The sequence below is a fragment of the Rhinoraja longicauda genome, chromosome 11, assembly GCF_053455715.1.
Source record: "Rhinoraja longicauda isolate Sanriku21f chromosome 11, sRhiLon1.1, whole genome shotgun sequence".
Classification (NCBI taxonomy): domain Eukaryota; kingdom Metazoa; phylum Chordata; class Chondrichthyes; order Rajiformes; family Arhynchobatidae; genus Rhinoraja; species Rhinoraja longicauda.
The window spans coordinates 16,738,784-16,765,534 of record NC_135963.1 but is presented as its reverse complement, the minus strand read 5'-3'; the positions used below and the strand labels follow the sequence as shown (position 1 = coordinate 16,765,534).

Sequence of the window (26,751 nt, the reverse complement as noted above, 5' to 3'; positions counted from 1 at the left end):
GATCTGGGTGTCCTAGTGCATCAGTCACTGAAAGGAAGCATGCAGGTACAGCAGGCAGTGAAGAAAGCCAATGGAATGTTGGCCTTCATAACAAGGGGAGTTGAGTATAGGAGCAAAGAGGTCCTTCTGCAGTTGTACAGGGCCCTAGTGAGACCGCACCTGGAGTACTTTGTGCAGTTTTGGTCTCCAAATTTGAGGAAGGATATTCTTGCTATTGAGGGCGTGCAGCGTAGGTTTACTAGGTTAATTCCCGGAATGGCGGGACTGTTATATGTTGAAAGACTGGAGCGACTAGGCTTGTATACACTGGAATTTAGAAGGATGAGAGGAGGTCTTATCGAAACGTATAAGATTATTAAGGGGTTGGACATGTTAGAGGCAGGAAACATGTTCCCAATGTTGGGGGATTCCAGAACAAGGGGCCACAGTTTAAGAATAAGGGGTAGGCCATTTAGAACTGAGATGAGGAAAAACTTTTTCAGTCAGAGAGTTGTGAATCTGTGGAATTCTCTGCCTCAGAAGGCAGTGGAGGCCAATTCTCTGAATGCATTCAAGAGAGAGCTAGATCGAGCTCTTAAGGATACCGGAGTCAGGGGGTATGGGGAGAAGGCAGGAACGGGGTACTGATTGAGAATGATCAGCCATGATCACATTGAATGGCGGTGCTGGCTCGAAGGGCCGAATGGCCTCCTCCTGCACCTATTGTCTATTGTCCCACGTGTCAAAGGTGTAATTTGGTAGGTTAATCAGCCACTGTATAGTGCTTCTAGTGTACATGTGTGCATAAAATTTTGAAGGAGTTGGGGGCAATATGGGGAGAATAAAACAGATTAGCATAAATTTGGTATAATTGGCAGGCAGTTGTCTGAAGCACCTGTTTTGACACTGTATGATTCAACTGTATTTTGTGATCCCATTTATTTTGCAATCACCACTATTAAAATAGATGTAACAACATATTTTTTTGTGGGAGCTTGCTATGTGCTAAACATAGAAAATAGGTGCAGGAGTAGGCCATTCGGCCCTTCGAGCCTGCACCGCCATTCAATATGATCATGGCTGATCATCCAACTCAGTATCCTGTACCTGCCTTCTCTCCATATCCCCTTATCCCTTTAGCCACAAGGGCCACATCTAACTCCCTCTTAAATATAGCCAATGAACTGGCCTCAACTACCTTCTGTGGCAGAGAATTCCACACGATTCACCACTCTCTGTGTGAAAAAAAACTTTCTCATCTCGGTCCTAAAAGACTTCCCCCTTATCCTTAAACTGTGACCCCTTGTTCTGCACTTCCCCAACATCGGGAACAAGAACATTAAAAAAAAACATCCATTGTATGTAAATAATTTTGCGTTGTATTGAGGTTGGAAATGTTGCTATATTAATGCACGTCTTTTTCAATAAACTACGTCAGTGCTGCATTAAGACTTTAAATTTGTTGACCCGTCTATTCACATATGTTTCTTGCTTGTATAGATGTGTTCTTTTTCCCTGCTGCATTGGAAACCTTAGAGTGACTAAGTTTCCAAAAAATTAACAATTTGCTTCCACAAATCTAGGATATGGTATCTCAGGAACAACTGCCATTCGGACAAAATAGGTTTAGAGTGGCTTACACCTAACTGGACATACTGCACTGAATTTTTGCACCATGAACATGGAGTAAGAATTCACAGGTCAGGATTTAATTGAAATCTGGGACTGAAACTAATCTTAGCCTGATGTGTACAGCAGAACTGTGTTTCTAAATTGCCTAACACACCTGTTGAAAACCCATCCAAAGTTCAAATTGGGTCTTTGATTTCTACCAAATTTGGCTTCACTTGCCTGGAAACTGATCATTTTTCAAAAATTAAATGTCGTACCACTGCTGCACATCTCAGATATAATGTGATACCTGAAGACATATGATTTTGAGCTCTCACCAGGTGTCCCTAGATGTGCCTAGCACAAAGACCGCCTTTCACAGGCACATTCATGGTTCTCATGTCCTGAAATACAACCCAAGGCATTAAGTACTCTGAAAAGTATCACAAACTATGAAAAAATAATTCCACTAGAGTAACTAAAAACCATATGCATGAAATATCAATCTTCCTTGCTGATCAATGGACAAGTAAACTTGAATTGTATTTGTCAATAAATTATAACCATTGAGCAAAACAAAAACACACAGATTTTATTTGAATATACTTCTTTAAATCAAGTTCTTATTATTCACAAAGGATGGAGACAAGGATTTACACAGATAACAAACAAAAAGTATGGATAACAATCTATTTGAGAAGCCCTCTCCTTTATACACTCCAAATAAGAATGACATAATGTCATTCTTAAGGTATTAACATACATTATTAAAACATTTAAATAACTGATAGGAAATTATATTGGCTTATGAACACATTGAAACATACATAACGATCAATTTTGAAATCACATGTTACCGAAATAGTGGCAATAGGAACTGAGGCCTTGCAGAAACACATGGCCCTGGACTTCCTACTAGCCGAGAAAAGGGGGACATGCCATCGTAGGGAGAGAATGCTGCACTTACATACCGGATGCCAATGAAAATATGGCAAACCTGGTGGCCCACTTGCGAGAATAAGTTGATGCCTTGAATAAAGTTGGTAAACAGTTGCACGATGAGGCCTTGGTGAGCGCATGGTGGAATTGGTGGTCTTGGGGGTTCGGAGGTTTGGAGCATATTATTATGCAATGGTGGTGACTGGGCTTGTTTCAATTGTGGTTGGCATAATATTCTTCAATTGTGTGCTTCCCTACTGCTGTGTGAGGAATGACAAGAGGGTGGAGGGGTAGTATTGAGCCGGTGGGCCGAATGTAACGGGATTTGGGGTGTAAGGGTTAATGTGAGGTGAAATTGTGTTCAAAACATCACTTTGCATGCTTGGGCTGATTAAAAGGGGCCAGTAAATCATGGGGATGCCTGCAAGGCCATTAAGATCAGCTTTGCTTTCAGAGATATCCAAAACTAGCTCAGTGTCTTATAGAACACATAACTCATGCCACATGGATAGTTAGTTTGCCACATAATCACCTCATATTCATAGATATAATTATTATATTGTACTTTTGATTATTATTGTTTGTATACTCAGTAACATGTATTTACATGGGCACTAATGCGGACTGATGACTCCAAGGGGTGGAATGTAGTGTAAGGGTTAAACTGACAATTTCAGCTCAAATTAGTTATCAGCTAAGTTAGCAGCCCTACATTCCATAGCCTCTCGAAAACAAGTTTCCAGGCGCGCTATCCCCTTGCGCCTGTGTTTTGCCTGGGAACGCAGCCTTTCCCAGGACGTTCTATGGGGAAAGGTTGCATTGGTGAACAAAACACAACAGCAATAGTTGGGTGGGCCACCCGCACCCCCTGCCGCTAGTAGTGCAGAAACGTTGCACAAGGGGGGGTTTACGATTGGCTCGGGGAGGGGGCAGCGGAGTAGTCTGCTCTGATCAGATGCCATAAAGGATGGTGTTGGGCGCCCTTTCAGTGAGAGAACCTCAGCCTTGGCCGTGTCGCGACCGGTGCCAGGTGATCAAGAACCAAACATCTTGTGGCATGCTCTGATGAGTTTGCGAGTGCAAATGGATTTACGTGAGGGTATGCAGAAACATCCTGTGGCACGCTCTGCTGTGAACTCAGGGTTTGCGAGTGCGTTCTGGGATATTCGAGGATACGCGAGTGTATGTGCCTTATTTAGTTAGTAGTGTAATAAATTACTGAGTGAATCAAAACTGTTCTCCGAATCCAGTGATTTATCAAACACAACACCTTGCTAAAACATATATAGCAAATCAGCAGATAATGAGGACTGAGTGTACATTCATTGCTAATTCTTATTTAAAACATTACAAATCAAAAATACCAGTTTTTTGCGGCACTGAAAAATGTCTATAATTTACTTTTCAATGGCACTTTTACAAACGTATGCACTACTGCGTATTCTCCATCCATATAGCAGAACAAAAAAAAGAATTGTGAACTTGGAAAATCACAACTAGTTTGTTCGAAATCGACTTGCAGACTGGCTTCAATGTTATTCATACTTGTAAAATCCCTGAAATCGCGGTCACAGCTGTAGTCCAATGGTTAATTATTCTACTTAATTATTGACTAACAAGAGGTAGATATTCTCAATAACTAAATCAGGATTTCAAGCTTTTGGTCGACTTTCTGAAGAAAGCTTGAAATTCATACTGAAAAAATTACACAAAATTATATTTCAAGAAACCTTCAACTCCCCCTCCCATTCCCAGTCTGACCTTTCTGTCATGGGCCTCCTCCAGTGCCATAGTGAGTCCCACCGGAAATTGGAGGAACAGCACCTCATATTTCGCCTGGGCAGCTTGCAACCCAGTGGTATGAACATTGACTTCTCCAACTTTAGATAGTTCCTCTGTCCCTCTCTTCCCCTCCCCCATCCCAGATCTCCCACTGTCTTCCTGTCTCCACCTATATCCTTCCTTTGTCCCGCCCCCCTGACATCAGTCTGACCCAAAACGTCGCCCATTCCTTCTCTCCTGAGATGCTGCCTGATCTGCTGAGTTACTCCAGCATTTTGTGAATAAGTAAGTTTAGGGAGAAGTAAGATGTTTTTAGAATGTATAGGCACAATATATCTGAAAATAAACATAAAGTGGTTTATGGGGGAGTGAAAAAAATGTACAACATTTAGAATAATTTCCAGATCAGCTCAATTAAGGACTATATAATATTTTTATATTATTTTAATTGGGCACTAAACGCTATATGCCAAGATGTATTCTTTCGACTCCATGTAAACATAATGAAACTCACCAGGGAGTGCTGTCTTAAATGGCCATATGCTATGAAACGTGTAAAATCTTATTATCTTGATTCACGGGAAAAATATTTACACATCGGCAGTTAGTTGGATTGTTTCTTTCTCAATGGAAAACAATAGGTTACATTAATCTGGTAAAATACCACTAAAACAGTTCTTTGGAAATTGATATGACAGCCATCTAAATCAACAGGTGGTATATGGAAGATCTGTTCCTGATATTTTCTTTGCAAGAATTAAAAACTACGATGCAGAAAACAGACATTTAGATCTACATTTTTGTGCAATAACCATGTTATTAGTTTACTGAATTGAAGATAGTTTACATTTAGGAATGAAGGTAAATGGAATAATCACATATCTGATTCCATTTGCATTTTAATTTCTTTTGAATGACTAACTTTGCTCTATTATCAGGAGAGGAGTAAAAAGTCATGAATTTTCTTTGAAGTTGGTGGTTGGGCTGAAAGTAAATTGATACTTTCCTATGTTGCACTAACCTTAAAAGATACTCCTGGCTTGTACGTTTCTGGCACTTCCCAGCTCAGCAACACTGATGTCTTCATAACTGCCTTCACCCGAAAATTCTTGGCAAACACTAGGAAAAGGATCAAGACGATCATAATATGCTTGTTCCTTCATATCAATGCAAGTGGATATTCCTAAATATAGTTCTGCCTCCAGGGTAACTCAGCAAACCAATATCTCATTACTAAATTAGACAATAGGCCTGTAGTGCACCATGATATCAAACCGAATGGATTTCAAATGAGAGGATACGATGACTGAGGTGGCACAGTGGAACAGCCAGTAGAGTCGCTTGATCCAGGTTCCATCCTAACCTCAGGTGCTGTCTGTGTGGAATTTGCACAAACTCTCCATAATCACTTGGGTTATCCAGGTGCTCAGGTTTCCTCCCACATCCCAAAGGTTTGGGTTTGTAGGTTAAATCAGCCTCTGTAAATTGCCCTTTGTGTGTAGGGGGCTGATGCAAAACTAGGATAACATAGAACTCGAGTGAATGGGCGAATGATAGTTGGCATGGACTCAGTGGGCTGGAGGACCTGTTGGCATGCTGTATCTCTAAACTAAAATTTACAAACCAGACATCCATAATACAATATGGCACCCAAACTCTGGCCCATGGATTAAATTTGGCCTGTCACATTGGTTTAGCTTACTGACTACATGGATACATAGACAATAGGTGCAGGAGGACCGCCATTCAAAGTGATCATGACTGATCATCCACAATCAGTTCCTGCCTTCTCCCCATATCCCTTGATTCCGCTAGCCCAAAGAGCTCTATCTAACTCTCTTTTGAATGCATCCAGTGAATCGGCCTCCACTGCCTTCTGAGACAGAGAATGCCACAAAGTCAAGAACTCTCTGGGTGAAAAGGTTTTTCCTCATCTCAGTTCTAAATGGCCTACCCCTTATTGTTAAACTGCAATTCTGGAATCCCCCAACATCATGAACATGTTTCCTGCATCTAGCGTTTCCCCATCCCTTAATAATGTTATATGTTTCTATAAGATCCCCTCTCATCCTTCTAAATTCCAGTAAATACAAGCCCAGTCGCTCCATTCTTTCATCATATGATAATCCCGCTATCCTGGGAATTAACCTCGTGAACATTCGCTGCACTCCCTCAATAGCAAGAATATCCTTCCTCAAATTAGGAGACCAAAACTGCACACAATAATCCAGGTGTGCTCACCCAGGCCCTGTACAACTGCAGAAGGACCTGTTTGCTCCTCTACTCAACTCCTCTTGTTGTACTTCCCCTTTTCCTAACCTGACACCATTCAAATAATAATCTGCCTTCCTGTTCTTGCCAAAGTGGATAACCTCACATTTGAGGAAGGATATTCTTGCTATGGAGGGCGTGCAGCGTAGGTTCACTAGGTTGATTCCCGGAATGGCGGGACTGTCGTATGTTGAAAGGCTGGAGCGATTGGGCTTGTATACACTGGAATTTAGAAGGATGAGGGGGGATCTTATTGAAACGTATAAGATAATTAGGGGATTGGACACATTAGAGGCAGGAAACATGTTCCCAATGTTGGGGGAGTCCAGAACAAGGGGCCACAGTTTAAGAATAAGGGGTAGGCCATTTAGAACGGAGATGAGGAAGAACTTTTTCAGTCAGAGAGTGGTGAAGGTGTGGAATTCTCTGCCTCAGAAGGCAGTGGAGGCCAGTTCGTTGGATGCTTTCAAGAGAGAGCTGGATAGAGCTCTTAAGGATAGCGGAGTGAGGGGGTATGGGGAGAAGGCAGGAACGGGGTACTGATTGAGAGTGATCAGCCATGATCGCATTGAATGGCGGTGCTGGCTCGAAGGGCTGAATGGCCTACTCCTGCACCTATTGTCTATTGTCTATTTATCTGCATTATACTGCATCTGTCATGCATCTGCCCACTCACCCCACCTGTCCAAGTCACCCTGAATCCTCATAGCATCCTCTTCACAGTTCACACTGCCACCCAGCTTTGTGTCATCTGCAAATTTGCTAATGTTACTTTTAATTCCTTCATCTAAATCATTCATGTATATTAAAAAAAGCTGTGGTCCCAGCACAGAGCCCTGCGGCACCCCACTAATCACTGCCTGCCATTCTGAAAGGGACCCGTTAATCTCTAATCTTTGTTTCCTGTCTGTCAACCAATTTTCTATCCATGTCAATACCTTACCCCCAATACCATGTGCTCTAATTTTGCCTACTAATCTCCTGTGTGGGACCTTGTCAAAGGCTTTCCGAAGGTACAAGTACACTACATCCACCGGCTCTCCCTTGTCCATTTTAATTGTTACATCCTCAAAAAAATTCCAGAAGATTAATCAAGCATGATTCAGGTGTCTTTCGTAATTCAGGTGTCTTTCGTAACTTTTCCTGTACTCTCTTTCCCTGGCGCACACATGTGAGAGCAAATCTGGGGGCACGATTGTTGCTGGTAAGGGAGCAATGCAGGGATTGAAGGGCTATGTGGAAGGAGAAAGATCTCTGAGGGAATGAAGCTGAAAGACAACACCCACCATTTTCAACATATTCATTTAATGGGATGAGCATCACTGACATGGTCAGAATTTACTGTCCATTCAAAAACTATTTTCAAGAAGGTTTTGATGAGATACTTGAACCATGGCTGTACTGTTGGTGCAGATAATCTCATAATTCCGTTGGCTAAAGAGTTTTGAAGACAGGATGGTGTGGAACTTGCAAGGCAATCTGCAGTTGGTGGAGTTCCCATACGTCACCTTTTACTGTCGTTGGTGGAGGATTAGATCATGAGTTTGGGAAGTAACTTTAGAGTAGTGTAGGTGACCAACTACAGTGTATTATATAATTATACATGATCTGCTTATATGGGAGGAAATGAATGTCAGAGTGGTAAATGAGCTGCCAAAAACATGGGATACCTTTGACCTGGATGGTGACGAGTTTCTTATGTTAAACAATAGACAATAGGTGCAGGAGTAGGCCATTCGGCCCTTCGAACCAGCACCACCTGGCAAGTGAAAAGTATTCCATGGCACATGCCTTGTAGATTGTATAGATGCTCTGGGGTGTCAAAAGGTGAGTTACACTTCACGGGAAACCCAGCCTCTGATATACTTTTGTGGCCGTAGCATTTATGTGGCTGGTACAGTTGAAGCTGAGTCAATGATGATGGCCAGGTGGGGGTCATAGCAATGTTATTGACAAAAGAGTTGCTGTTTAGATACTCTTTCATTGAAGATGCCCATTGTGTTTTGCCATTAAATTTTGTGGCATAGTTATTACTTGCACTTATCAGTTCACGATTGAAAGATGTTTAGGTGAGGCATGGATCCCTTCATTTCTGCGCTTATGCACTCTCCTCGAAGCCAGAACAACAGAGGCTTCTTCTTTACCTTGCCAACTACCTCATTTAACAGATCCTCCATAATTTCCAAATCATCTTTAATGAAATTTCACCAGCAGACAAATCTTCCCATCTCATTCCCTTTCAGCATTGTGAAGGTAACATTCCCTCTTTGACTACCTGGTTTACAGTGGGAGTTGCAGTATCTGTCCTTTTAGCTAATTCTCCCAATCATGGCTTCAAGCAACTCTTTCATGCGAGGTTTGCACTTCTTCCAATTTATTGTATTGCATTTTGTACCTACAATGGGATCTCCTCCACAATGGGGAATGGAACACAAATTGGGTGATCACATTACAGAACATCTTTGTTCAATCCACAAGAACATCGCTCAGCTTACAGTAAGTAACATGTCACTTTTATTCTCTCTCCCTCTTCCACTATCTTTTGGCCTCTTACATTGCTCTTTCAATGCTTAACATAACTTCAAAGAACGGCTCCTCACCTCTCACCTAAGCACATTGTAGTCCTTGGAACTCAAAACTGAATTTCAAGTAGCCACCTTTTTTTTCTCTCTACATTCCCACAGATGTTCCTATACCTTTCTGTTTCAATTTATTTATTTTATTCTCTTCTGTCTTTATGTGTTCTTTTTTTTTACATAAGTCACCTTGACAATTTTACTCTGCAAAATACCCCTATTCTATCCACTTGCCCCCCTCCCCCACCATTTCATTCCCTCTGCAACTTAAAACATGCATGTTTCCCCACTTTATCAGTTCTGATCAAATGTCCTTGACCTGATACCTTAATTTTGTTTCTTTCCTTTCTGCCTGCCTCCTGAATGTTTTGGACTGCCAGTGTCTGCATCCTTTTGCTCTAGAAATATTTTCCTTTAGGAACGTCAAGTTCTTCAGGTATGCAATTGACTACTTATTGCACTGTGCTGCTTTATTTTGGGTCTAAGTGTAGTATGGTTGCAATCATACTGTGTGATTTGGGAGGACAATTAATTTGGTGCAGCAGTCAGATGTTGGTTTTTTTTCTCCAGAAGTAGCGATGATCCTGGAACTCAGGGTTTAATACTGAACATTACCATCATTCACTCGTGCCAAGGCCATCACTGAGTAAATAAATGTACAAAAGCACCAAATTCCTTACCTTGGTCAACTGGCATTGTACGTGACTGAATGCTGGGACTGTATGGACCATGTCCTTTGGACGTATGTGCTTTCACTCGAATGTCATAAGTGGTGTCTGGTTTCAAGCTACTCAGGGTTATTTGTGTTTCATTTGTCGTGTTGGTGAGGTCCTTCAGGCTGTTGATATCATGATATAATACTGTGTAAAGGATCATCTTCCCATTCCTTTGTGTAATAATTGGTGGGTCCCATGATAGATCAGTGGTGGATGTTGTAAGTCCCACAACGCGCAGGTTCTGTGGGAATCCAGTTGGAACCGCTTCTGGTGTTAGTCTTGTCTTCACCGTCTCCTCGCCGAATCCAGCTTTGTTTTTGGCACACAGGCGGAAGGTGTACACGGCCCCCTTTAATAAGTTTGTAGCTGTGTAATGGTCATCATTTTTAGTTAGTTCAATAATGTTTGGCTCGTCTTCGTCGGCCCAGCTATACTGCAATCGGAAACCCTTCAGCTCACCCACCATTTCTTCTGGTTGCTGCCACTGAATAAGGGCTGTATTCATATGAGTGACACTGACAACCATTGCAGGCTTCCCTGGGACTTAAGAAAAAAACATGATTATAATAAACTAGTGAGTATTTATCCATTTAGTTCTTACAAATAGCTATCAGTTTCAAAAGATTGGTATTCCAGCGGCCAATTATTTATGATATGACAATGATATGAAATACAAGTTACTCGTGCTAAATCTGTTTTTTAATATTCGGATTTGCTTCTTCCCTCACTGTACGGACAATATTCTTAAGATAATGGACATTTTTAACTTTTTACTTTTAATCTAAAGGTAAAAAATATCAATATAATTAATTCAAGCTTTTCAGTGCATTAAACAAGCCCATAAAGACAGGAATCTCCAGTTTGATAATCTTTATCCAATTTCAAGGCAGTGAAGAAAGCGAATGGTATGTTAGCATTCATAGCAAGAGGATTTGAGTATAGGAGCAGGGAGGTTCTGCTGCAGTTGTACAGGGCCTTGGTGAGACCGCACCTGGAGTATTGTGTACAGTTTTGGTCTCCTATTCTAGCCTTAGAGGGAGTACAGAGAAGGTTCACCAGATTGATCCCTGGGATGGCAGGACTTTCATATGAAGAAAGACTGGATAGACTAGGCTTATATTCGCTGGAATTTAGAAGACTGAGGGGGGATCTTTGTAGAAACATATAAAATTCTTAAGGGGTTGGAGAGGCTAGATGCGGGAAGATTGTTCCCTATGTTGGGGAAGTCCAGAACCAGGGGTCACAGCTTAAGAATAAGGGGGAAGTCTTTTAGGACCGAGATGAGAAAACATTTCTTCACACAGAGAGTGGTGAGTCTGTGGAATTCTCTGCCACAGAAGGTAGTTGAGGCCAGTTCATTGGCTATATTTAAGAGGGAGTTAGATGTGGCCCTTGTGGCTAAAGGGATCAGGGGGTATGGAGAGAAGGCAGGTACAAGTTACTGAGCTGGATGATCAGCCAAGATCGTATTGAATGGCAGTGCAGGCTCGAAGGGCCGAATGGCCTACTCCTGCACCTATTTCCTATGTTTCTATGTTTCCACCAGGAAATAATTTTCTTTTTCTACAACTACAGTTCTCAAACTGCAACTTGCCCCAATGCATGGCTTGATTATTTGATTTTTGTATGTTTTTAAGATAGATTGTAACATTTTCACAGAATTTGTAACAATAAACTGAGCTCTGGAAAATAACAATAATTTAACTAATTAACTATATTTTCTCACCCCGTTTAACTAATCATCCAAGTTTAGTGCTGTCAGATTTAAATAGCCATTTCATCACATTATAGCTGTTTATAACCACCTTCTTCCCTTTCAAGGAATCCTTCAATATTTACACATCTTTTGGCAGACTCCACTTATCGTGTGGTTCATCTTTGACATTCACAAAAGTGAAAGTGAATTTAACCATTAATGCTATAAAAATGTATATTACTCATTTTCACTACAGTCTCAAAAAAAAATGCACATTATACAAATAAATGATTTTGTTTCATATCTAAATGTTTTCACATGCTGATTTGGGAAATTTACTATTTGAAGATAACATAGAATAGCCGAGTGGGGATTGACAAATAACTATTGTCAATAATGTGATCAAGAAATCTTCACGTAAGGATTTTTTTGCTTGCTCGAATAACTTCTCTATTAATGAAAACACAAGCAGAGAATGGTTAGAGTACTTGAGATCTTACATACCAGCCCCCGAGGTAGTAACCAGCTTGGGTTTGCTACGGGCTCCATCCCCTCTTATGGTATATGCTGCCACTGTTATGGAATATGTTGTTTCAGGCAGCAGTCCCCCAATGGAAGCTTCCTATTATGAAATGCATCAGAAATAAATAGATTGACTTAAATCCAACATTACACAAGTACAAATAAAGATAATCCGGGATTTGCAGAAGACCAATGAACTGTGCAACAAAGGTCTGGCTGCTATATAATCGAACTTCACAGATTTTATAATAAATCTGGGTGTTGTACAGGGACCAATCATCTGTAGCAAGGAGGTTCGACCAGCAGCAGGCAAAGGGAAATCGAAAACAGGATGAGGCAAGGGTATACTTGGAAGATCTTGGCAGTGCACTACTCCTGAATGCTTTGCAGGGAGCACATACTTACGTATTTTTTTCTTTATCAGTTGATTCAGAAATGACATGGATTTAAATGAATTAACTAAACTTGGAAAGAAAATTGATGTTTTTCGAGAATCTGACTAGAAGATAATAAGAGTTTTCTTCAAATGAACAAACAAAATATTCTCTTCATTGTTGACTGTTTGAAGAAATTAACAATAGGAATTTTGTCAGATTTTATAGCACATTTCGTCGGAAATAATGAGTGTATCAAATTTCCACCCAGTTAATTAAACAAGAAGCAATATTTGTGTGATCCAGTCAATCAATCAATCAATCAATCACATCTTATCAAAGTTACTGTTCTGCCAGAGGTACCAAACTCAGTAACCCACAAAAATAACAGACATATCGGAAATTTATATGTGAGGGAAATAATGCAGTAAAAATATCAAAGAGAATAACTGAGGAAATAATTTGTAGAAGTCAAAAACCAACACCATTGCACTGCAAACCACCTGCCCCAAACATGCATACAGCGGTATACACTGTCACCTCATCCAAACTCTGGAATCAATTATATTTGATGAGTAATGCTTTGACTTATTTAGGACATCTAGTAAAGCTGTTCATTTTTGAGCAAGTAGGAATCTTTGCATGGTAATTTGTTTTTTCTGTGTGTAGTATAACCTACACATGCAAAATGGAAATGTCCATCTATGGATTGAGTATAGATTAACCCAATTTATGATTTTATTTCTTTAGTCATTTGGGCAGTAACAAAATTGCTACTTCAAAAACAATACCACAGGAAGAGAATTAATTTGGTGTAGATAAATAATATATATGGGTGGAATGGAGTTTGAGATTCCTGGTTTGTTTCCTTACCATAAGTGCATTCACATCTTTCTGTGATTTATATAATTGCCTTGGAATATTGACTAACTTCAATTCAAGAACAATTTCACTAGATTGAGTGGCTGGGAATGAAAATGGCTAATTTAAACATGTAAATTATGTTTTACTTTTCACACATCACTCTTGACATCCACCTCAGACTAATTTCCAAAGATAGGGATTAATATATCAATTTATATCAATGTGTCAGTCAACAAGTGGGAGTTTAAAGTGAATGGCACTATAACAGTAAAAGGGAAAGGAACAATATTAAAAGAGACATAAAGTAAAAACACGAGACTGGAGCCTTTTAAGAGGTCCATGTGTGGGTGGGAACAATGAAGTGCAATTGAAGATTTCAATTGCAGCTCTGAGCCTTTTCCTATCTGAATGTGCATATGGTAAGGAAGCGAACCAGGAGTCTCAAATTCCATTCCACACAAATATATTTGTTTACTGTGGGCAGCAATAGGCCTGAAAAATGGCACAGTGAAGGAAATTCAGACTTGAGCAGCAAGGTGGAGTAATCTGAGGAATCTATCAAATTTGAGGTTGTTGAATTTTGTCATCTTGCAATTTAGTTTAACAAAGGGTCCAATTGTACAGCCTAACCCATTTATGACAGAGAAAGGCATGCTCATAAAAATATTCTCAGGCATGGAGGCAGAAAACAAATTACCCATACATCCTCTAGACTGTCAACACTCTCAGTTGACTGTGGGATTTTTTTCTCTCACTGATCCTGTCCATTCTTTATCCTAAATCTTTCATGCTATGTTGAAAACAAGCTGATGTTTATCATGCTTTGTTGCCTAGACAGGAGATTTGCCCAGCTTAACTGCTCCAGCACCACTGATTTATGTGAAATCTGTACTAATGAAACAAATATTAGTTTGCAACACATCACACGTAACAGTGAAGAGAAAAAGCACCCATGAGATTCTCCCAGCAAGTATGTTTCGCATGCAAACATGTAGTTTAAGGAGCGGAGAAAAATCAATGCAAAATGGTATGGTAGGAATGTCAAAGAGGGATCAACAAAGGTGTATACTGTACATTGTTCTTTTCTTAATTCCTTTCCTAAGAGTCAACAAACTAATACTTCTATAGTTCCTTCAGTTTATCCACATTTATCTACATTCTACCTCCATTTAGATTAATGTAAGCATATTAATTTTACATGCAATCAACGTGAGGGGAAGCTGGACTTTAACATGTGTGTAAAGAAACTTAATGTTTTACGGGAATCCAGGAATATAATTTTGCAAAGATTTAAAATTCATTGGTACTTTAAGTGGCACTCAAGAGGGCAGCATGGAAGCACAGCAGTTAGTCCTGCCTCATCCTTCCAGGCACCCAGGATCCATCCTGAACTTTTTGTGTATATACAATTCACAAAATAATTATGATGATATTGATGATTACTTCCTTGATTTTTCTATTCATTTCCATTTCCTTCACATTTGATTTTATAACAGTTCCTCAGAAAGAGGATGTTCAGTTTCAATTACATGAGTTCCAAGGTGGCTGATGAGGCCACTGCAGCAAACATAGACCTTAATATAGATGGGATAGGAACAGGGGCGTATCTACGGAAAATAGCACCTATGGCAAGCACTGAAATTGCGCCCCTGTCCAAACATCTGACACGTCCTGTGCGTGTTTAGGGGTTAAGTTTAGAGATACAGCATGGAAACAGGCCCTTTTGGCCCACCGGGACCAGCGATCCCCGCACATTAACACTATCCTATACCCAATTTTTAATTTACCAGGCCAATTAACCTATATACCTGTATGTCTTTGGTGTGGGAGGAAACCGAAGATCTCGGAGGAAACCCACGCAGGTCACAGGGAGAACGTACAAACTCCGTGCAGACAGCGCCTATAGTTGGGATCGAACCCAGGTCTCCGGCGCTGCATTCGCTGTAAGACAGCAACTCTACTGCTGCGCCACCGAGCCGTCACAGGTCCTACAGGTCCACTGCCGATTTTCCAGCAAACGGTCGTCCAGCCCCCACCCCCTAATCCGGACAGAGAACGCACTTGAAATCCCCCCCTGGAGGTCTTCCTCCCCCTGCCCCCCCCCCCCCGAAAATGTTGTGGCCAGGCTCGGTGAGGCGGCCGATCTCGACTTCATCGGGACTTCTGTGCCAATTGGCAGGTCGAATTTGCTCCCTGCGGCTGGGGCTCTGGAACTCCGTCCCGGCCGGAGCCAGCAGATCTGTTCCCCTAGCCAATATCTCGGCCCCATAAGACCGTGACCTCCGTTGGTCCGACAAAACGGATAATTTGGCAAGGCTCTGGAACAAGGGTGCTGGAAAATTGGTGGTGGACCTGTATTCCAACAACAGCCTAGATCAGAGGTGATCTGCTAGCCTTTGAGAAGTCTATATGTGTATAACTGTGGAGTGGAACAAAACCTCCAGTTACAAAGCACCAATTAATATTTATTTTACTGTGACTTGCATAAAGGATTAATGGTATTGCAGATCAGATGGTCTAAAGTACTCATTACCGGCATATGGTGCAGCTACAGCCTTACAGTCCTGACTACCGGCGCTGTCCATACAGTTTGTACGTTCTCCCCATAACTTGCATTGGTTTTCGCCGGGTGCTCCAGTTTCCTCCCACACTCCAAAGGCGTATAGGTTTGTAGGTTAATTGGCTAAATGTAAAATTGTCCCTTGTGTCATTGCCGCCGCCCTTCAAGTGGCGCCCAGGGCACATGCCATAACTGGCATACCCTAGACACGCCACTGGATAGGAAGCACTTGACAGGAAAAACAGTGGGCATTTTGTGGTGTGCAATTTCAACTGGGAGGGTGCTCCTGACAGATGACCTTGAGGTTCTCAATGATACCCTGAATATTCTTTCTCCATTTTGAGTGTCACTGACAGGGATTCCTGCAAATTACTGGGAACATCAGATGTTTTCAGGGAGGCTTTGAGATCTCAAGCTCCAAGATTTTATCCTGACATGGCAGAATCCGTGTGGACTTTGTACAATATCTCTGAGAAAGGAAATGTGACATGCCAGAATTTACTTTGTGGATCAGAAGCACCATTAGTGCTAGGAAGACTGAATTTCTTTGGATTGCCATATTGCAATTCTCCTTCAGTTTTGTGGCAACCATGCATTTGTTTTACTCTTTGGCAATTGGAGAAGAATTGAGTAAACTGTAAGATTGTATTCGGTGGGAGAAAAAGCTGCTTTTATTTAAGTAAAATGAGCTCCAGAGGTATTGCATCAAAAAAAAAAAAAAAAAAGTTTGTTGAATTTATATTGTCTAATGACACACTAAAAAATGTCTTAGTATGACTTTGATTATTGATGGTGTTTAATTTTAAGCCGAACATTACCATGGCACGATGGGTGCTGCTATTTGATTCAGTGGCCAGCAATTTTAACTTCAAGTCATGGGATGGAAAATACTTCCCTGAGCACAGAAATTCTAATCAATTTTAAATAGTTTGCTGAATTAAATAGTTATGAAAACCCTAAATATTTATTTTTTAGACATGCTCTGTTATATTCATCTTTGACATCCCTCTGATGACTTGTGATAGAAGGCCCATGCCCAAAATTGCATGTTTATTACTCACATAGTCCTGGGTGTCCTCAGACTCCCACTAAATGGATGGTTTTGGGGAAAAGAAAGACAATTAGAAAGAAGGGATTAGAGGAAAGACAATTCAGACTGGATTAGTGAGGATACATGCTAACTATAAATGGAAAAACATACAGAACGTATTTTAAAATATAAACTCTAGCCTGGTATAAATACCAGATTCATTTTACAAACTAGAACAAGATTCAGCTAACTGCATTTATGTGTTAGTGTTTGTGACCTGCTGATATTAATACTTTGCTTACCCTTTGTTTAACCTCTTCTAGTGCATAGCTCTTGGTTGTCATTTGTCATTTATTTCATGCCACACTTCAGGTAATCAAAAATCACAGATAATATCCAAAAATAAAGACTAAATATTGCACAGAATGTAATACAGACGTTCCAAAACAGGAACAGCATACAATTACAATAGTACAGTCGCCCTCCATTGTCTTCTGTTCAATTTGCTTTTTTTAAAAAACTTATTTTCAACTGCTACCTGTATGGTTTATTAAAAACTGTGCTGAAACAAAAACCTGTGTCCAAAATTATGAAAAAGTACACTAAAGGCAGGTGACAAGTTAAACAACTGATTAATTTCTACTTAAACACCTTGACATTTTAGCCAAGAACAAGGATAATGTTCATTTATACACAATATGTTCATTAGCACAAAGTTTCTCAAGTTCTGGATTAATGTTTGTTGCAAGAAGCCAAATTTACATTCACCTCAGCTGAGATTTAGATCCAGGACAAGCCAGGTCAAGTCCATTGGCAGTTTACAGTCCAAAAATCTATTGTTAAATGAACTAAAGGTTTATTCCATTTCTAATAAGGTCAGGTCAACCTAATCATCCCAGATTATTCAACAATGACTTTTAACATTTGTTGGTTATATAAACGCAATTTGAATAAATAACACACAAGGTTGTACCCAGCAATTAATTATGTAGTTCTTTGTGAAACTACTATCATGACTTCATTACATGGTTTAGTACTTTTACAAGAACAGAACAACAAATGAAAAACAATATTGTTTGATCAGCAATTCAGTATATTAATACACATCCACAATTCCACATAACCTTGATGGGTGCTGGCAGACTGGAAAACTGGAAATATAACTTCATTTACACAACCAGGAGGAAGATAGAAACAGGAAACTATAACTTAGTTAGCCTGACATTGAGAGAATGCTGGAATCCATGATTTAGAAACAAAAGGAAAATCATAATGCAATCAAACAAACTCAACTTGGTACTTTGAAAGGAAAATTGTCTTCAAAAAACGTATTGGGCTCTTTTGAGGGGATATTGATCCGAGTAATTAATGGGGGAATGATAGATACAGCGCATTTGCACTTCCAGATGGAATTAAGGAAGGTACCACATAAAAGCTTACTGCACATGGTTGGAGCTCATTGCACTGGAGCCTAATACAAAAAAGGACTCCAGTATAAATGGATAATATTCAGGTTGTCAATTCAATAATTTAGGGCACTAAAGGAATTAATGTTGTCATCCCAACTATTTATGATCTGATTTAGATGGAGGAATTGAGCGTATATCCAAATTTGCTGACAATACAAAAAATAGTGAGAAACATGTTCAAGGGAGGATGCAGTGAAGGAAATAAGTTTTACAAAGGTAAGAGAGTCGGCAAAAAATTAGCAGATGTCAAGGAAAATATTATCCACCTAAAAGGAAGGGGAAAAATGTATAAAAGTGCCTAAGCAGATAGAACACAGGGGGTTTCATGTCCCCCCCCCCCCCCAATATGTGACACAGAGGAGTAAAATTCAGGCCTTGACAGAGATCTTAGTGTCATCGTTAGTCACAGGCAAGGTACCGCAAGACTAGCCAATAACTAATGTTCTTTGAACAGGGTAATCTGGATAATCCAGCAAAATTTAGGCCAGTGAATTATGGGAGAAGATTCTTAGAGATGGGATCTGCTCACATATGAAAAAAATTAGATTATTAGGGATAGTCAGCTTGTCATTGTACATAGAGGTAATTTCTCACAAAATTGATCGAGTAAGTGTGTGGGAGCTTATGGGGGTGCAAAGATGTTCACCAGGATATTGCCTGGATTAGCTATGAGGAGTGTTTGGACAAACTTGGATTGTTTTCTCTGGAGCATCGCAGAGGCAACCTCAGAGAAGTATATAAAATTATGAGGCATAGAAAGGGGAGATATTTAAAGTTTTTTTTTCCCCAGAGTGAAAATGTTAAACACCAGACGACATAGGTTTCAGGCATAAGAAAGTTTAAAGGCGGCATTTTTTTCCCCTAAGAGTTGTAGATGCCTGGAATATGAGGCCATGGGATGTAGTGGAGCAGATCGGACAAGAGCGTTTAAACAGCATTTAGACAGCCACATGAAGGGGCAGGAATATAAACTATGTGCAGGCAGATTCCATTAATTTAACTTCCCATTATGGTTAGCACAGACATCATGGCCTGACAGGCCTGTTCCTGTGCTGTGCTGTTCTGTATTGGATACAGAAAATAATTAGGAGGATAAATCAAATGTTGACTCGTTTATTACAAAAGGGAATGTGTTATAAAAGTAGGAATGTTGTAACACAGGTTCTCAGGACTTTGGCAAGACCATGCTAAGTATTACCTACAGGTTTCGTATCTACATTTTGGGAGGGAGGTTGTCCAGAGAAGCTTCAGAGATCAATTTCTGGCATGAATAGTTTTCTGAGGATGTGGGCTGGTTAAGCTATATCATATGAACTTAGCTGGATATTAAGTTTCTTCAGGGGCTTTACAGAGGAGATGCTGAGAAAATGTTTTCTCTGAGGCGAGGGGACGTTTATTTTAGAAAACAAGGTCATTTCAAGCCTCCCATTCCCCCACGACACCACAATACGGGGGATGGAAGATATATATTTTTTCTCAAGATATTTATGAATCTTTGGAATTCTCCACTGCAGAGAACTGAAGAGATTAAACATTTAATATATCGAAGACTGAAAATTCAAGACAGAATATGTTCGAGAGAGAGATGTGCGGTCTATGGAAAAAGGGAGGAAAGTGAAGTTCGGCTAATATCATATTACCCATGATGACAAAGTAGGTTCAAGATTGCAAGGCTTTCGCTTTCTCCTATTGCATATGTTATGCTTAGGAAGGGGTTTCCCAGCCATAAAATACATTGCTTTTCTCGCCCTGAATAAATTGTATTCTCTATGGACTTGGACTTTGGAATAGAGAATACAACTGTGTGTTGTATTGAAAACAAAGTCTCAATTTGATTTGAAGCAAGACGGGTTCTTCAAAGAAATGAGAGAAATAAAGAATGAAAGTTAAAAGTAAGCAATAATGTGACACCTACCATTACAACTACAAAATTCTATTGAAACCTGGAAGAAACTATTTAGTCCTGCAGAAAGAGTAATACAAAAAAATACAAACAGAAAGAAAAATACCCCCAAAAAATTCAATTTTTGCTAATAATCGAACCCACTACCAAAGATATTAAACTAATCATTTAATCTCAAAATTAACGCATGATTTTGATTAACGCATAATCAGTTTTATTTTAATTCTATTTGGTTTCACTGGAAGTAAAGAAAAACATGCAATAATAGCTGGTACTAATAATAAAATGATTTACCGGTTACATTCCTGAACCTAGACACAGAAAAGTCAAATAAATCATAAAAATATGGTGTTATGTAGTATATAAATATAAAGTGCAATAAACAGCAAGTAAACAACTTTTAATTCTGTGCACATCTTCGTGTTTTGCTTTAATTCTGTGCACATCTTCGTGTTATATTTGAGGAAACAAAATCTAAGCATGAAAAGGAATTTCCAAACAGTCCAATTTTCAGTTCTGCTCACAGTGAAATCTTAATGCAGATGAAAACAAATTTGGGCCCCATATCTGAGGAAGGATGTGCTGTCTCTGAAGAGGGTCCAGAGGAGGTTTACAAGAATTAATCCAGGAATTAGTTGGTTAGCATATGATGAGCATTTGACAGCACTGAGCCTCTACTCGCTGGAGTTTAGAAGGTTGAGGGGAGGACCTCATTGAAACTTACAGAATAATGAAAGGCATAGAGTGGATGTGGAAAGGAGGTTTCCACTGGTGGGAGAGTCTAGGACCAGAGGTCATAGCCTCAGAATTAAAGGGCATACCTTTAGAAAGGAGGTGAGGAGGAACTTCTATAGTCAGAGGGTAGTTAATCTGTGAAACATCACCACAGTGGGCTGTGGAGGCCAAGTCAGTGGTTATTTTTGCGGCAGAAATAGGCAAATTCTTGATTAGAATGGGTGTCAAGGGTTTTGGGGAGAAAGCAGGAAAATGAGAATAGAAGGCAGAGATCAACCATGATTGAATGGTGGAGTAGACTCGATTTGGCAAATGGCCTAATTTTACTCCAATCACTTGTGAAAACAAAATGTTGTATGTTGCAAACATTATTGATAGAAGTGAAAAAGAAAAAGGTAAAATGTATATTATGAATAATCATTAGATTTAGAAACATAGAAAAATAAGTGCAGGAGTAGGCCATTCTGCCCTTCAGCCAATATGATCAATTTGATTCAATATGATCATGGCTGATCATCTAAAATTAGTACCCCGTTCCTGCTTTTCCCCCCATATCCCTTGATTCCTTTAGCCCTAAGAACTAAATACAACTCTCTCTTGAAAAAAATTAATCTGTTCAAAGAATTTACATATTTACTCAATATAATCATTTTCTGAGAAAATGTTTATATCAAACTCAAAATTAACAGGAAAGCCAATTGGACCACACCCAATTCATAGCGTCTTCAGAATCCACTTGAGACTTGATATAATCATTCCTTTCTTGAACTCATGATTCAGAATTTTAATGACTAACAAATAAATGTTCTTACCTGTTCTTCTGCTAACATTACATCTTTAATTACAGGATGTCCTCGCGTTTCCCCTCTCTCCAAGCGCACATAAGTGACTTGGTATCCTCGGATCTGTCCATGGTGCTTGTTAGACACTGGCATCTTCCAAGTTACTTTGATTGTTGTTGAGTTCACACACACTGCTTCCACTTTTCGTGGTGGTGCACTCGGCACTACGATAAAAAATAAAATGATCAACCTTTCAGGAACAATTTTAGAATCCATAAGTTCTTTCATGCTTGATAATGAACACTTTCTTCCACTCTCCATCCTAAAGAAATAATTGTTTTAGGGAAGGCAACATCATATTTAAACAAGTAGTCTCTTTGAAAAAAAATACATTTACCTTCTGGGCAACAAAAATAATAGAACTTTAGGCTGGGCTGGAGATGCAGTGCCATCATTTAATATGAGTTTTAACAAAAAATATCCAATATACATATTTTCTAATTGTCTTCAGAAAACAAAACCCCAATTCCATAATTTGGGGCTCATTCAATAAAATTTCCTGGAGGACAAATAGGTATCTCCCAACTCCAATTTTCTTCATCTGATGGGTCTGTTCTGTATATGGAGAGAAACTAACCAAAATAAGAGATCTCACTGTAGGGTTATTTCTAACAGAAATCTGATGATAAACAGAAATGTTATAAATTAAGAGAAGGGATACACTAAAATGATAATCTGATTTTCATGCGTCTCCAACTATGATCACAGTGTCGGAGAAGGAAAGCAAAATTAATACCTTACTGCTGTACTTAAGCAATTTCTCAGATTTATGTGCACTTAATGCAGGTTCTGTTGCTTTCCCCATACGTATTATCTGAAGTGAAGGTATATTGGAAGATCATTTAACTAATGGCCATCATTCTGAATCTAATTGTTGCCTTTACTTTACATTTGCATAGGTTTCCTTTCAGCAGTTTTAACTGGTAAGTGATTTAATGGGCTATTTCTTTTCTTACAACGCTGAAGGACATCTTCGACCAACTATCATGCTCCCCACCATTGCAACATATAAACCGGGACAGCATGATTCAGTAATGAATAATGGAGATTGGTATATTATATCTTCTTACAGTAATTTTTTAAGAATCCCTTTGTATGATATATTCTATCAATGCAGACATGCTGCAATTATATCACATAGCAATTAGCATTAATCTTCCTGTAGTTGGGTCAGGAGTTTTTTCTATTTAGCAGAGCGCCAATATATTTTGAAGGACTCCAACTGCTCAGAGGCTTTAGAAAAACAGACTGAGGCATTAACAATAGAAAAGAAGACAGCAGATGAATTAAGCAAACAGTTTCCATGAGGCTTCACAAAAAAGAAAAGTAAGATCCCTGAAATGGCTGTAAATTCGAACATTAAGGGAGGTCTTGGTAGAGTGGATGTCTCTTCTGATGGGAGAATCTAGAATCATGGTCATTTTCAAAAATATAAGGACACCTGTTTAATTCAGAAAAGAGACTAATGTCTCTCTTTCTTGGGTGGTGGAATGGTGGTGGAACCAATATCTTTGAATGCTTGTTTCCAGAGAGGCAGATAGATTTTTCATCAGCAGGGAGGTGAAAGATCATGGATAGATGGAATCTAGAATATGGATCTAAGGATACACTCAGGTCAGCAATGGTCTTAAATAGTGGTAGTGAAGGCTTGAAGGACCGAGTGGCCTCATCATGCTGTGAATTCTTATGTTCACATCTAAAACAATTATTGATCAGCTGAGACACAGGAGACTTTAGTTTGCAGATGACACAAAGCTGGGTGGCAGTGTGAACTGTGAAGAGGATGTTAGGAGGTTGCAGGGTGACTTGGACAGGTTGAGTGAGTGGGCAGATGCATGTGCAGTATAATGTAGATAAATATGAGGTTATCCACTTTGGTGGCAAAAACAAGGATCAGAATGTCCATTGTCAACAAAAGTAATCCATCTGGTATCCACTGAAAGAACCTCCTACTACAAATGCATCTTTCAGACTTCCTTTTTCAAAACTGCAAATCCCACTAATTTAATTCTAAACACCAATTCTTTTCTCAAATTTAAGCACAAAGGGAAGTGGAGAGCGAGGGAATATTTTCAACATATCTACATATATTCATTATTTATTTAATTATATGTTCCTTTATTCGTCCCACACCGGAGAAAATTGCCATTTATAAATTATTATTATTCCCTAATTATTATTCACCAATTGACATTGAATATTCAATAAGTACTAAATTATCATATGGAAAAAGAACAGATCACTCCGAAAAATAATTTACACAATTAGTCCAGATCTAAAGTTTAGTATAAGTAATAACAATACTGACTATTGGGATTTATACCACAGATTCAATTCACAGAAATACTTCAAAGTTGAAAACAGCATTAGAACAAGAAATAAAATGCTAATTTCAAACTTTTACACAACAGAAAAAGTGAAATTGGATCTGAAAATGAGCTGGAGACCTGACTGTAGGCTTGTGACTGATATGTATATAAAATGAATTATAAAGAAATGGTCCCATAAGTTCAGGTAGAAAATCATTTAGGCGGAGCAAGAAATAGCAAAAGAATTGTCAAATATTTCTAAGAAAACGCACAGATTTAGGTGAAAGTTCGAAGGTTTATCCAAATTACATTTCATCTATTCCAATTCAACTTCAATTACCTTCCCAGCGATTGACTGTACAGTACTTCAGTGAACTTTTGATTTCTTTGCTTTGCTGTGCTGCTGAGAGTTCTGGTATAAAATTCTGCACTAAATACTATTTCTCGATTACTTTAGGAACTCGGAATGAGCTCAACATTGCTGCTGTTTTCTACTCAGGCTGTTTTGCCTGTATTTCTGGTATCTGGACAGCTACCCATTTCTTAGTCTGATGGTTCTCTATCACTGTCTGCTTATTCTCATCCTGGTATTGATTTTGATTTTCACTTTCCACTGCTACTGGTCATCTCTGACTTCATTCTTCTTGAATTGGAAAACACTCTGGATCTCCATTTTCCACAGAAATATCACCCATCAAACCCACTGACACTTGAGCTCCCACACTTGTCTGCCCATGTCTGCATAATTCCTTGGCATCATTTCATCAGTACACCAAGGCAATTTCACCAATCAAAAAGGTCAATTCTATCTCACCACATCTGACTTTAAGTTTGACTATTATTGCCTCACACTTATTCTTCACCAATTATCAGGACAGATCTGACTTAATTCTCATCCTTAGTACTAATTGCTCCCCACTCAATTATGCTCTTTTAACCCCCCCCCCCCCACCTGTCAATATTCTTGCCTCCAAACATAATTAATCTTTTTTTCTCCTTGAGATACTTGCTAACTTGCCTTCTTTGCATATCCAAATTAAAACCTTCTTAATAGTTTTACTCTTTTGCTGCTATTTCATAGATTAAATTCATTGTCTCCCAATCTGCTTTATTTCACATTATCTGAAGAATGCCTATTGTCTTCCGTTGCGATTCCTTACTTTTCAATATTTTTTAAGGGAATTCTTATAATGTCCAACTGGCTATGTTAAAATGTTTCTATGTTACTACTCAGTCACACACTGGGATTTAATTGTCATCATTTTCATCCCACCCCTTCCACTGGTGAGTTATAAACACTATTAGCAGATGGATGCAACTGGGATTCCTTTCAAGGATAGCCATTCCCTGTCAACAGGGTTCTTACTGTCAATTCTCACTGTACAATATAAACATAGCACAAAAATGTAAGGAAATTTGTGTTTGGTAGATTATTTCTTTGTTGTAACAATGCTTCTTGGCAATAAATCTTATACCGTTGGAAAGCCTATTTATTTCCCTTTTAAATGGTGCCACATTTGTAAGGAACATGCATTTGTGGGATGAGCAACAGACCTGAGTATATGGGTTGCGCCCATGAAAAATTTGCCAAATCTTCTCTGCCAATGCCAAACAGCTTATTCTGCTGTTGCTATTGACTCTTGTTTTGAGCTTCTGGTACCCCCAGGTGCTGACAAGAATGGGATGCCATCCCACAACAGTGTGTGACCAGGCTGGTGACCAGCATGAGGAGGGGGTGCCAGGCTGTTATGGCTGTGTATGGTTCTTCCACACGCTACTGTGGCTCCTGTTTATTAAATGAATAAATTGTTAAATTGCCAATATGTCTTGTTTCTTCAGACTTCAATCATCCAATCCACCAAACAACACCGAACAAGAGTCAATGGCAGAATAAGCTGTTTGGCATTGGCAGAGAAGATTTGGCAAATTTTTCATGGGCGCAACCCATATACTCAGCTCTGCTGCTCATCCCACAAATGCATGTTCCTTACAAATGTGGCACCATTTAAAAGGGAAATAAACAGGCTTTCCAACGGTATAAGATTTATTGCCAAGAAGCATTGTTACAACAAAGAAATAATCTACCAAACACAAATTTCCTTACTTTTTGTGCTATGTTTAGTATACAAGTTGCAGCAGAGTAAACATTGTTTCCCTCCATCACCCCTCTATTCCCCCATTTTGGGTCCTTCAATTTTAGGAGGGTACATTCCTAGACTGAAAATACATGTTTGCCCTATATGAACATTGGGACAATAATGGATAAAAATAAATTCAGCATTTGAAACTTTAACAGTGCACTTTTTGACATTCATTTTTGACACCCCAAGCCCAGGCCATGTCCGGTCATGAAAGCCCAACACTCTCATAATATCATTATATTCAAAAGTCCAAAGTATGTGCATACGTTCGCTCCGACACGTGGCAGAACTTATTTTCTGGCTCTCTCCACTTTTAGTAATTGTTCTTTTTTTCCAGTCTTCTGTGCTTTTGATATAATTCATTATAATATCGTGGAGGTATGGTTACCACATGGAATGATTTTTGTGCACATTTCTGACTGACGGACAAAA

General features: G+C 39.3%; 1 protein-coding gene across 22 annotated transcripts in view; it reads right to left on the bottom strand.

The window, feature by feature from the left end:
- Positions 1-26,751, bottom strand: part of ptprfa (protein tyrosine phosphatase receptor type Fa) — a 312,377-nt gene that overhangs the window by 84,333 nt on the left and 201,293 nt on the right. For 14 of the 22 annotated variants that reach the window (XM_078408325.1, XM_078408329.1, XM_078408326.1 and 11 more), the window contains 5 exons: positions 21,840-22,033; positions 16,952-16,978; positions 12,075-12,192; positions 9,839-10,417; positions 5,333-5,430 (listed from right to left, as the gene is read on the bottom strand). In XM_078408325.1, the coding sequence (XP_078264451.1) occupies positions 5,333-5,430; positions 9,839-10,417; positions 12,075-12,192; positions 16,952-16,978; positions 21,840-22,033 (1,016 nt within the window). The remainder of the gene's footprint in view (positions 1-5,332; positions 5,431-9,838; positions 10,418-12,074; positions 12,193-16,951; positions 16,979-21,839; positions 22,034-26,751) is intronic. The other 8 variants (XM_078408328.1, XM_078408330.1, XM_078408332.1 and 5 more) reach the window with 1 other exon arrangement.